The sequence below is a fragment of the Scyliorhinus torazame genome, chromosome 22 (assembly GCF_047496885.1).
Source record: "Scyliorhinus torazame isolate Kashiwa2021f chromosome 22, sScyTor2.1, whole genome shotgun sequence".
Taxonomy (NCBI): Eukaryota; Metazoa; Chordata; class Chondrichthyes; order Carcharhiniformes; family Scyliorhinidae; genus Scyliorhinus; species Scyliorhinus torazame.
In genome coordinates this window covers 100,398,948-100,410,801 of record NC_092728.1, presented here as the reverse complement: position 1 = coordinate 100,410,801, position 11,854 = coordinate 100,398,948, and the positions used below count along the sequence as shown (strand labels likewise).

At 48.5% G+C, this 11,854-nt stretch overlaps 1 protein-coding gene across 3 annotated transcripts in view; it reads left to right on the top strand.

The window, feature by feature from the left end:
- Window positions 1-1,771: 1,771 nt before the first annotated feature.
- The window catches only part of LOC140399272 (nucleus accumbens-associated protein 2-like), a 134,477-nt gene continuing 124,394 nt past the window's right edge, over window positions 1,772-11,854 (top strand). For 2 of the 3 annotated variants that reach the window (XM_072488732.1, XM_072488731.1), the window contains exon 1: window positions 1,772-1,891. Coding sequence is in view for 1 of the 3 variants with exons in the window: in XM_072488731.1 (XP_072344832.1) it covers window positions 1,875-1,891 (17 nt within the window). In the remaining 2 variants the exon portion in view is untranslated. Of the gene's footprint in view, window positions 1,892-2,630; window positions 2,711-11,854 lie in introns of those variants that run through there. The other variant, XM_072488733.1, reaches the window with a different exon arrangement.

Below are 11,854 nucleotides of genomic sequence, written 5' to 3'. Positions count from 1 at the left end.
AATGAATTCTGGAATTGAAAGCGAATTGTAAGGATGACTCAGAAATTATCATCGATTGTCATAAAAATCCATCTGCTTCACTAATGTCTTATGGGGAGAACGTCTCATCCTTACCTGACCTGGCCTACATGAGATTCCAGGTTTAATGTGGTTGACTTTGAACTACCTTCTGAATTGGCCATAGCAAATTACTCGGTTCAAGGGAAATAGGGGCTGGGGGCAACAAATGCCAGCTTTGCCAGTGACACCCACATCTCATGACAGAATAAATGGAAACATGGGGATAGTGCAGTGGGCGGCATGGTGGCACAGTGATTAGCGCTGTTTAATAATAATCTTTATAACATAGATAACATAGAACATACAGTGCAGAAGGAGGCCATTCAGCCCATTGAGTCTGCACCGACCCATTTAAGCCCTCACTTCCACCCTATCCATGGAACCAAATAACCCCTCCTCACCTTTTTGGTCACTAAGGGCAATTTAGCATGGCCAATTCACTTAACCAGCACGTCTTTGGACTGTGGGAGGAAACCAGAGCACCCGGAGGAAACCCACGCAGACACGGGGAGAACGTGCAGACTCCACACAGACAGTGACCCAGCGGGGAATCAAACCCTTTAGTGGTGTCACAAGTAGGCTTACATTAACACTGCAATGAAGTTACTGTGAAAATCCCCTATTTGCCACACTCTGACGCCTGCTCGTCTACACTGAGGGAGAATTCAGAGTGTGCCAAGGACCTGGGTTCAATTCTGACCTAGGGTAACTGTGGAGTTTGCATGTTCTCCCCTTGTCAGCGTGGGTTTCCTCTGGATGCTCTGCTTTCCTCCCACAATCCAAAGTTGGGCGGATTAGGTGGGTTGGCCACGTTAAATTGCCACTTAGTGTCCTGGGATATGCAGGTTTGGTTCTGGGGACAGGGTGGACATAGAACAGACATTAGGAGCAGAAGTAGGCAGTTCAGCCCTTCGAGTCTGCTCCACCATTCAATCAGATCATGGCTGATCTTTCCCTGGTTTCAAATCCACCTGCTCTCCTGTTGCCCATATCCCTTTAACCCGTTGCGGGGGAGAGAGGGGGGCCACGCTGCAGGACCTTGGTATCTGTCCACCCGCTCTGAACGGTGGCCCAATATCGGGATTCCGATGGAATCCAACGAGCCCTCCCCGTGCATAAATTGGGTCGGGTGTGCTCTTTCAGGATGGGGGGGGGGGTGGGGGGGTCATCGCGGACCCAATTGGCCGAATGGCCTCCTTCTGCACTGTAGGAACCCTATGATTCGGCAATGTCGCACAGTGGTAGCACTGTTGTTTCACAGCACCAGGATCCCGGTTTCAATTCCCGGCTTGGATCACTGTCGGCAGAGTCGGCGCATTCTCCCCGTGTCTGCGTGGGTTTCCTCCGGGTGCTCCGGTTTCCTCCCAGGCATCCCGAAAGACGTGCTCGTTAGGTGAATTGCACATTCTGAATTCTCCCTCTGTGTACCCACTTAGGTGCCGGAATGTGGCGACTAGGGGATTTTCACAGTAACTTCATTGCAGTGTTAATGTAAGCCTACTTGTGACTCTAATAAAGATTATTATTATTATTATTATTAATAAATGGCATGGAGGCAGAAGATGAGCCATGACTTAGTGAAGTTGCTGCTCCTGGGTTCCAGTGGCTCTGGAACAGGCGCCTGGCTTTGTTTACCAGCGGGCGTGGCCGGTTGCCGGGATACCGCGTGGCCGGCGGCTGGCGGCGACGTCACTTCCGTTGCCAAGCGGGCTGATTTCCGGTGCGGTGGGAGAGCTGCGCTTGTTTCTCCGGCGCCGAGAGAGGGGGACAGAGTGTGTGAAAAGAAAGAGACATACTGCGGGGATCGCCGCTCAATGGAGATAAAGTGCCGGTAAAAGAGTTTCTCCCCCCCCCCCCCCCCCCAAACAATGATTCGAACAGACTTGCGAGGTGGGGGAACTCGGACCGACCGCCGGCAGTGCGGAGGCCGGGAGTTGCCGGGCAATCGCCTAGCGACGACCGGCGGTCCGGACGGGACGGGACTGGGCTGCCCCGGGGTGCCGGCCGCGCATGCGCGCCGCCCCGGGTGGGCATCCTCGAAGCGCGCGGGCGCTTCAAGCCTGGGAAGTTTGCAGAGGAATCACAAGAACTTCAGCCAAACTTCCCTCTGCAGCAACCCGTTTGCAAGGCTCTGATGATTAGGAGGGGGGGGGGGGGGGATTGCAACTGTTTTATACACCCAATCACTGCAATTTCTCCAGCCTTCCCTATTTTCCACCTTTTTCTTGTTTGCAGAAATTACCCCCGCCCCGAGATCTCCACGCTGGGGCATGAGCAGCTTGCTAATCATCTCACCAGTGTAAATTTGATGCAGGCGTCACCCCCACCCACATATATTCTTAAATATTTGCAAGCGTCTCAATCCTCTATTGAATAGTAACATTTAATAAATGAAATGCTTTTTTTGGGGGGGTGGGAGGTCACAGTTAACACTCGCCTATACGTCTTATGCGCTTTCTGCATCATACTTGCCGTTTTTATTGCGAAGAATGGACCATCGCCAACACCTTGGGATAGATGCAGGAACTACGCGTTTGTTGAGATTCATTGAGTTAGAAATGATTAGTATTTTTGCAGATATTATTGAAAGCAACTGTACATTTCGGTGCATGTATTTCAGCCATTAACCCCTTTTTGGCATGTCGAAATGGTAAGATGACTTTACAAAGTGACGCCTAGATTTATTATAGATTTTATATTACGTGACTTGTTACGGCTGAAATATTTTCGTTTAACTACCATGTTATATCGCTACTTTAAAATGAAACCTGTGCAAATTTAACTTTTACCATTTGCCAGTACATTACTGAGGCTTTCAATTATGCTTGTCATCTAGTTTGTATGGTGCATAGCTAATTGGGCATTTTCTCTCTGGTAGGTCAGTTCTGTAATTTTAGAATGAAAATATTGGGTGAACTTGGCTGTTGAACACATACCACTATTCAATCTGAATTCTCCAAGTTACTCTGTAATATTGATGCGGCGGGGCATGATGATCGGAATCTGTGTTTTCCCTTTCGAATAAATTGTGAATCGGAGCATTGAGACGTTGGTGTCAGCAGTTTGAGATGTAGAAATGAATGGAACTGACACTTAATCTTTAGGTGTGACCTGTAAGGCTTTCACAATACCTTTAGGTAGATGACAAAGAACAAAGCTTGGATAACCCTGGTGTCAAAATTTGCTTGTGAGTCATGTTAGTTTCAATTTACCAATATTTTCTCTGCAGATTTGTATGTAATGTGGGTATGGGCATAATGCCAAAGGTTTGGGTCCAATATTTCTAGTGGAAGTAAAAAGTACAGCTGGAGGTCACAGCAGTGCATTTTCCTTGGCAGTGTGTTAACTGGGTTATCAATTTTGCATGTGTGCCTAAAGCTGATAATTCTGTTGCATAAACACAATTGTGCAGTTCTTTTTAGTTACTCGCCTTCCTGTTTTTGAGGATGATGGGGAAGTTGTATTGACTAGCTGGCTTGTAAAGACTGAATGTATCAGTTATTTGTTAAAAACAAATGTCCATGTGAAAGTGGCGAAAAATAATCTGATTTGAAATCCTATTAAAGTCAAAAATGAGGAAAGGTCCACTTGCCCCATCAACCATTATTGTTCAAATGCCCAGAATCATACAGCCTTGAATCTAGCTGCATTTTATATGGTGCTAAACATACAAGTTTCATAAGCACACATGATCTAAAAATACAAATTTATTTATAGCTTTTAATATCATAAAATGTTGAAAGATATTCCCTGAAACATTTTTCTATTGCAGTTTGAAATCCAGTTAAAGAAGCAAGTCACTTAAACAAAATCATACATTTGAAACAATCGTTTCTTTAATAACTATTATTAAAAAAACTAGCCCCAAAAGCTGATCACTAGTGCAACAGTCTGACCAAGCAGGTGACGATGCATTTTTAATTTAACCAAGCATTTCACTTACTTGAAGTAAAGTTTTGGACATTTGTGCTGGGGAACCTGGCTGACTGCATATAATCAAAATGCAAAGGCTTGGTCAGAATCATTTGGAGGTTGTAAAAATAATCCAATTAAAGCCCAAGGCTTTTGAAACAGTTTTGAAGTTTTATAGAGGGTTGTAAGAAGGTAATTAAAACAGACAAAATACAGGGTAAGCTTAATTTGTTGAAATTTTAAAAGTGTTACTGGAGGAAAGGTGGCAAGTGAAAATATTTCAAATGGAAATTTGACTTATTCACTTAGTGTATAAACAAAATGTGAGGCAATATGTTTTGCACTTATGAAATATTCTCACAATTTCCAATGTGATTTTTTTTTTCCAATATAAATGCTGACATCTTTCTGTGGTGTTTTTCCATTATAAATATTTACATAAAATGCTGGCATGGAATCAGGCTTGTGGGCTGGAAATGTGTGTTTATATACACAGACTTCTAAAAATTATGCAATTATACTTTGTCCCTACCCCAATTTCCCACCGCTTGATTGGCATCACATCCAACACATTAACACTGGCACACTGTGGCTGCAGTGCGAATTGCCTGCAAGGTGCACTGTGGCAACATGCCAGGATTTCTTTGATAGGGTCTTCTAAACCTGCTGCCTCTACCCCTTAGATGAACAAGGGCATATGAGAACACAAATTAGCAAGTTCCCCTTCAAGTCACACACCATCTGACTTGGAACTATTCGGCCGTTCTTTCACTGTTGCTGGGTCAAAATGCTGGAAATCCCTTCCTATCAGAACTCTGGGTGTATCAGTACTGCATAAATTGAGACATTCATGGTGGCTCACAACCATCTTCTCAATGGCATTTAGAGATGAATAATAAATGTTGGCCTTGCCAAGGATGCCACACCTCAAGAAATGAATTTTAAAAATCATCTCTTTCCATATATGGGGCGAAATTCTCCCCCAACGGCGGGATGCCCGCCGACTGGCGCCAAAGCTGGCGCAAATCAGACGGGCATCGCGCCGGCAAAAAGGTGCGGAAGTCTCCGCATCTTTGGCGGCCTAGCCCCAACATTGAGGGGCTAGGCCGACGCCGGAGGGATTTCCGCCCCGCCAGCTGGCGGAAATGGCGTTTGTTGCCCCGCCAGCTGGCGCGGAAATGCGGCGCATGCGCGGGAGCGTCAGCGGCCGCTGTCAGTTTCTCCGCGCATGCGCGGGAGCGTCAGCGGCCGCCGAAAGTTTCCCGCGCATGCGCAGTAGGGAGAGTCTCTTCCGCCTCCGCCATGGTGGAGGCCGTAGCGGAGGCGGAAGGGAAAGAGTGCCCCCACGGCACAGGCCCGCCCGCGGATCGGTGGGCCCCGATCGCGGGCCAGGCCACCGTGGGGGCACCCCCCGGGGTCAGATCGCCCCGCGCCCCCCCCCAGGACCCCGGAGCCCGCCCACGCCGCCTGGTCCCGCCGGTAAATACCAGGTTTGATTTACGCCGGCGGGACAGGCAGTTTCTGGGCGGGACTTCGGCCCATCCGGGCCGGAGAATCCAGCGGGGGGTCCCGCCAACCGGCGCGGCTGGATTCCCGCCCCCGCCCAATCTCCGGGAGCGGAGACTTCGGCGGGGGCGGGGGCGGGATTCACGGCGGCCAACGGCCATTCTCCGACCCGGCGGGGGGTCGGAGAATGACGCCCATGTTCTCGCAGTTTATCCACCAGGGATTATTCTTGTTGTGATTCTCCCCCGTGCATGCATGACCTTTGTTGGAAGACATAGTAACCAAAATTACATCACTCCTGAGTGTGCTCTAGTCAGCATTCTTGTTCTGCACTGCATCCAACATTCTTTTTGTATTTTTAATTATGTCCATATTTCTGTCTCCCCTTTGGAAGTGCTGAGTTTACTATTACTTGCAGGACCCTTTGAGTCTCCCAATGCTATTTCAGTTCATTCATTATATACTTTGTACTGTCATTTGTCTGCTCACTTGATGTGAATCTTTCTTCAAATAGTTATGAATGTGCTCCGTCCAGTCAGAGTGAACTAGATAGACTGGCTGTTTTTCTTTTCATTTAGCAATTCCTGTGCTCAATTAGCTTAAATTCCGATGATTAATGTGCACATTCTTGTTGGTTTTTCATTCTGCAAAACTCAATTTCGAAAGGCATCAACCTATGCTGAGACTGCCGGTGTTGGACTGGGGTGAGCACAGTAAGAAGTTTTACAACACCAGGTTAAAGTCCAACAGGTTTGTTTCGAATCACTAGCTTTCGGAGCGCTGCACCTTCCTCAGGTGAATGCCTGAAGAAGGAGCAGCGCTCCGAAAGCTAGTGATTCGAAACAAACCTGTTGGACTTTAACCTGGTGTTGTACGACTTCTTTCTATGCTGAGACTATACAACAGCATGTTTTGAAAGGCATTTGATGTGAGTGGCTTAGTTAGCTCCGTCTGGTGCTTAAGCATTTTTGCTGTACGGTTGCCATCTTGTTTCAGCTGCGATGTCTTTATACTCAACATTGTCATAATTCACACACAACCAATTAAATACAGTTTTCATACAGATTGTCTAAAATTAGAAATATGTAGGAATGCACATGGGAAAGAAATAGTGAAGCAGTAAAGAAAGTTTCCTGAAGTTAAAAATACTCAGCGAACAAACTCAAGGGTTCAAATCTGAAATACAGTATTCCCTTCTTCCCTGAGCCTCACTTGTGTGTTTTGTAATGCTTCAGCTTTTCCCCTTTTGCATTGCTATGCAGGACTCTCCAATCATTGAGGCTGGGGATATTTGTGGAGCCTCCAATTCCAGTTGGTGGTTTAATTGTCCAAAGTAAAAGTCTGATTCTGTGTTCTCTGCTTATGACCTCTTGAGGACTTAGAATGTGGCATGATTCCTTCCCTAAGAATGGATTTTCATCATTAGAGCATGCAGTGCAGCTTAAAGGGCAATCCAAGGGCATTCTCAGCTGAAATTGTTCAACATGAGCATTTTTGATCTCATCTCTTGTGCTTCCCAAATACTTTCTCATCTTTGCCTGTGTTTGTTATTAAAAGTAAAAGACAGCAGTAGTGGAGTGTGGATATATATCCTGTAATAGAGGAGAAACACACTGTTGTATAGCCTCAGTATACGTTGATAGTATTAATAGTATAGTCTTTCTGAACTTATTTAAGAGTTCAGTAAAATTATGTGATGAATCAATGAACTGTGGAAATCGGATATGTATCGCCCCAATATTCCACACCAATATTCCAGTATCTAGAGTGTCTATGTGCCACTGCTAGTTCTGCTGCTTAGTTGGGGCAGCACGGCAGCATAGTGGGTAGCACTATGGTCTCACAACACCAGGGTCCCATGTTCGATTCCCGCTTGGGTCACTGTCTGTGCGGAGTCTGCACGTTCTCTCCATGTGTGCATGCGTTTCCTCCGGGTGCTCCGGTTTCCTCCCACAGTCAAAAGATGGGCAGGTTAGGTGGATTGGCCATGCTAAATTGCCCTTCGGTTAGATGGGGTTACTAGGTTACGGGGATAGGGTGAAGGTGTGGGCTTAAGTAGGGTGCTCTTTCCAAGAGCCGGTGCAGACTCGCTGGGCTGAATGGCCTCCTTCTGCACTGTAAATTCTATGATTGTCAAATTAACTATTGAATTGTCTAAATCCTGCGAGACACCTTTAAAAAAAAAAAAAAAAAATATATATATATATATTTATTCAAATTTTCCAACAAATTTTCAATACCCCCCCCCCCCCCCCCAATAAGAAAAATGAAGCAAAAACACAACAATCAGAAATTATACATTGGATTTCCCCCATATACAATAACCCCCCATATAACATTTAAAAGCACAAAATAGGGGAAACAAAACCACCTTCACCCAAAAGAACCCCCCCGCCCCTGGGCTGCTGCTGACCACCTCCTAACGCTCCACGAGATAGTCTAGAAATGGTTGCCACCGCCTGGAGAACCCTTGCACAGACCCTCGCAAGGCAAACTTTATCCTCTCCAGCTTAATGAACCCTGCCATGTCATTGATCCAAGCTTCCACACTAGGGGGCTTTGCATCGTTCCATAGTAGCAAAATCCTCCGCCGGGCTACCAGGGATGCAAAGGCCAGAATACTGGCCTCTTTCGCCTCCTGCACTCCCGGCTCGTCCGACACCCCAAATAATGCTAATCCCCAGCTCGGATTGACCCGGGCGTTTACCACCTTGGACATAGTCCTCGCAACACCCCTCCAAAACCCATCCAGTGCCGGGCACGACCCGAAAATCTGGACGTGATTTACCGGGCTCCCCGAGCACCTCCCACATCTGTCCTCCACCCCAAAGAACCTACTCAACCTCGCCCCTGTCATATGCGCTCTGTGAGTAACTTTGAACTGTATTAGGCTGAGCCTGGTGCAAGAGGAGGAAGAATTAACCCTACTCAGGGCATCAGCCCACAGACCCTCATCTATCTCCTCCCCAAGCTCCTCCTCCTATTTGCACTTTAACTCCTCCACCAAGGCCTCCTCCTCTTCCGTCAGCTCCTGGTAAATCGCCTTCTACAACCCATACACCCGAAATCACCCTGTCCTGAATCCCAATTGCCGGAAGAAGTGGGAATTCCCCCACCTGCCGCCTCACAAACGCCCTCACTTGCATGTACTTGAAAGCGTTTCCCGGGGGTAGCCCAAACTTCTCCTCCAGCGCCCCTAGGCTCGCAAACGTCCCATCGATGAACAGGTCCCCCATTCTTCTAATCCCTGCCCGATGCCAGCTCCGAAACCCCCCATCCATCCTTCCCGGGATGAACCGATGATTCTCCCGAATCGGTGACCAAACCGAGGCTCCCACCTCGCCCCTGTGTCGCCTCCACTGCCCCCAGATCTTCAGCGTCGCCGCCACCACCGGACTCGTGGTGTACCTTGTCGGCGAGAGCGGCAGCGGTGCCGTCACCAGCGCCCTCAGGCTCGTGCTCACACAGGACGCCATCTCTAGCCTCTTCCACGCTGCCCCCTCTCCCTCCATTACCCACTTATGGATCATCGCCACATTGGCTGCCCAATAATAGCCACACACATTCGGCAGTGCCAGCCCCCCCCCTGTCCCTGCTATGCACCAGAAACATACTCTTCACCCTCGGGGTCTTATTCGCCCACACAAATCCCATGGTGCCCCTGCTTACCCGTTTGAAAAGGCCTTGAGGATCAGAATGGGAAGGCACTGGAACACAAAGAGGAACCTCGGGAGGACCGTCATTTTGTCCGACTGCACCCAACCTGCTAGTGAGAGTGGCAGCATATCCCATCTTTTTAAATCCTCCTCCATCTGCTCCTCCAACCGCGTCAAATTGAGCTTGTGCAGGGCCCCCCAGCTCCGAGCTACTTGGATCCCGAGGTACCGAAAGCTCCTTACTGCCCTCTCCAGCGGTAGCTCGTCTATCCCCCTTCACTGGTCCCCTGAATGCACCACAAAGAGCTCACTCTTTCCTACCTTGAGTTTATACCCTGAAAAGTCCCCAAACTCCCGAAAGATCCGCATGACCTCCGCCATCCCCTCCCGCAACATACAACACCAGGTCACCGGCAAACAACGACACCCGGTCCCCTCCATTTCTTAGATTCCCTCAGTGCCATGGCCAGTGGCTCAATTGCCAGTGCAAACAGCAAAGGGGATAGGGGGCACCACTGCCTCGTCCCCCGGTACAGCCGAAAGTACCCCGACCTCCGCCGGTTCATAGCCACACTCGCCACCGGGGCTTTATATAGCAGCCTGACCCAACTGATGAACCCCTCCCCGAACCCAAACCTCCGCAACACTTCCCAAAGATACTCCCACTCCACCTGATCAAAGGCCTTCTCCGCGTCCATAGCTGCCACTACCTCCGCTTCCCCATCCACCGAGGGCATCATAATCACATTGAGGAGCCTCCGCACATTTGTATTTAGCTACCTACCCTTCACAAAACCCGTCTGGTCCTCATGAATCACCCCTGGGACACAGTCCTCAATTCTCGTAGCCAGCACCTTCGCCAGCAACTTATCGTCAACATTGAGGAGCGAGATCGGTCTATACGACCCACATTGCAATGGATCCTTGTCCCGCTTCAAGATCAAAGAAATCAGCGCCCTGGACATTGTCGGGGGCAAGGTCCCCCCCCTCCCTCGCCTTATTAAAAGTCCTCACGAGCAACTGGCCCAGCAGCTCCACGTATTTCCTGTAAAATTCAACCGGGAACCCATCCGGCCCCGGGGCCTTCCCTGCCTGCATGCTCCCCAATCCTTTAACCAGCTCCTCCAGCCCAATCGGTGCCCCCGAACCAGCCACCTTCTCCTCCTCCACCCTCGGAAACCTCAGCTGATCCAGGAATCGTCACATCCCCATCTCCCTCGCTGGGGGCTCAGACCTGTACGGATCCCCATAGAAGCATAATGCTCTTCGGGAGGGTTTAAACTAGTTCAGCAGGGGCTTGGGAACCTGAATTGTAGCCCCAGTATACAGGAGGTTGAGAGTAGTGAGGTAATGAGTAAGGTTTCAAAGTTGCAGGAGTGTACCGGCAGGCAGGAAGGTGGTTTAAAGTGTGTCTTCTTCAATGCCAGGAGCATCCGGAATAAGGTGGGTGAACTTGCGGCATGGGTTGGTACATGTGACTTCGATGTTGTAGCCAATTTCGGAGACATGGATAGAGCAGGGACAGGAATAGTTGTTGCAGGTGCCGGGGTTTAGATATTTCAGTAAGCTCAGGGAAGGTGGTAAAAGAGGGGGAGGGGTGCCATTGTTAGTCAAGGACAGTATTACGGTGGCAGAAAGGACGTTTGATGAGGACTCATCTACTGAGGTAGTATGGGCTGAGGTTAGAAACAGGAAAAGAGAGGTCACCCTGTTAGGGGTTTTCTATAGGCCTCCGAAAGGTTCCAGAGATGTAGAGGAAAGGATTGCAAAGATGCTTCTGGATAGGAGCGAAAGCAACAGGGTAGTTGTTATGGGGGACTTTAACTTTCCAAATATTGACTGGAAACGCTATAGTTCGAGTACTTTAGATGGGTCCGTTCTTGTCCAATGTGTGCAGGAGGGTTTCCTGACACAGTATGTAGATAGGCCAACGAGAGGCGAGGCCATTTTGGATTTGGTGCTGGGTAATGAACCAGGACAGGTGTTAGATTTGGAGGTAGGTGAGCACTTTGGTGATAGTGACCACAATTCGATTACGTTTACTTTAGTGATGGAAAGGGTTAGGTATATACCGCAGGGCAAGAGTTATATCTGGGGGAAAGGCAATTATGATGCGATGAGGCAAGACTTAGGATGCATCGGATGGAGAGGAAAACTGCAGGGGATGGGCACAATGGAAATGTGGAGCTTGTTGAAGGAACAGCTACTGACTGTCCTTGATAAGTATGTACCTGTCAGGCAGGGAGGAAGTGATCGAGCAAGGGAACAGTGGTTTACTAAAGCAGTCGAAACACTTGTCAAAAGGAAGAAGGAGGCTTATGTAAAGATGAGACATGAAGGTTCAGTTAGGGCGCTCGAGAGTTACAAGTTGGCTAGGAAGGACCTAAAGAGAGAGCTAAGAAGAGCCAGGAGGGGACATGAGAAGTCTTTGGCAGGTAGGATCAAGGATAACCCTAAAGCTTTCTATAGATATGTCAGGAATAAAAGAATGAGTAGGGCCAGTCAAGGACAGTAGCGGGAAGTTGTGCGTGGAGTCCGAGGAGTTAGGAGAGGTGCTATGAATATTTTTCGTCAGTATTCACACAGGAAAAAGATAGTGTTGTCGAGGAGAATACTGACATTCAGGCTACTAGACTAGAAGGGCGTGAGGTTCATAAGGAGGAGGTGGTAGCAATTCTAGAAAGTGTGAAAATAGATAAGTCCCCTGGGCCGGATGGGAT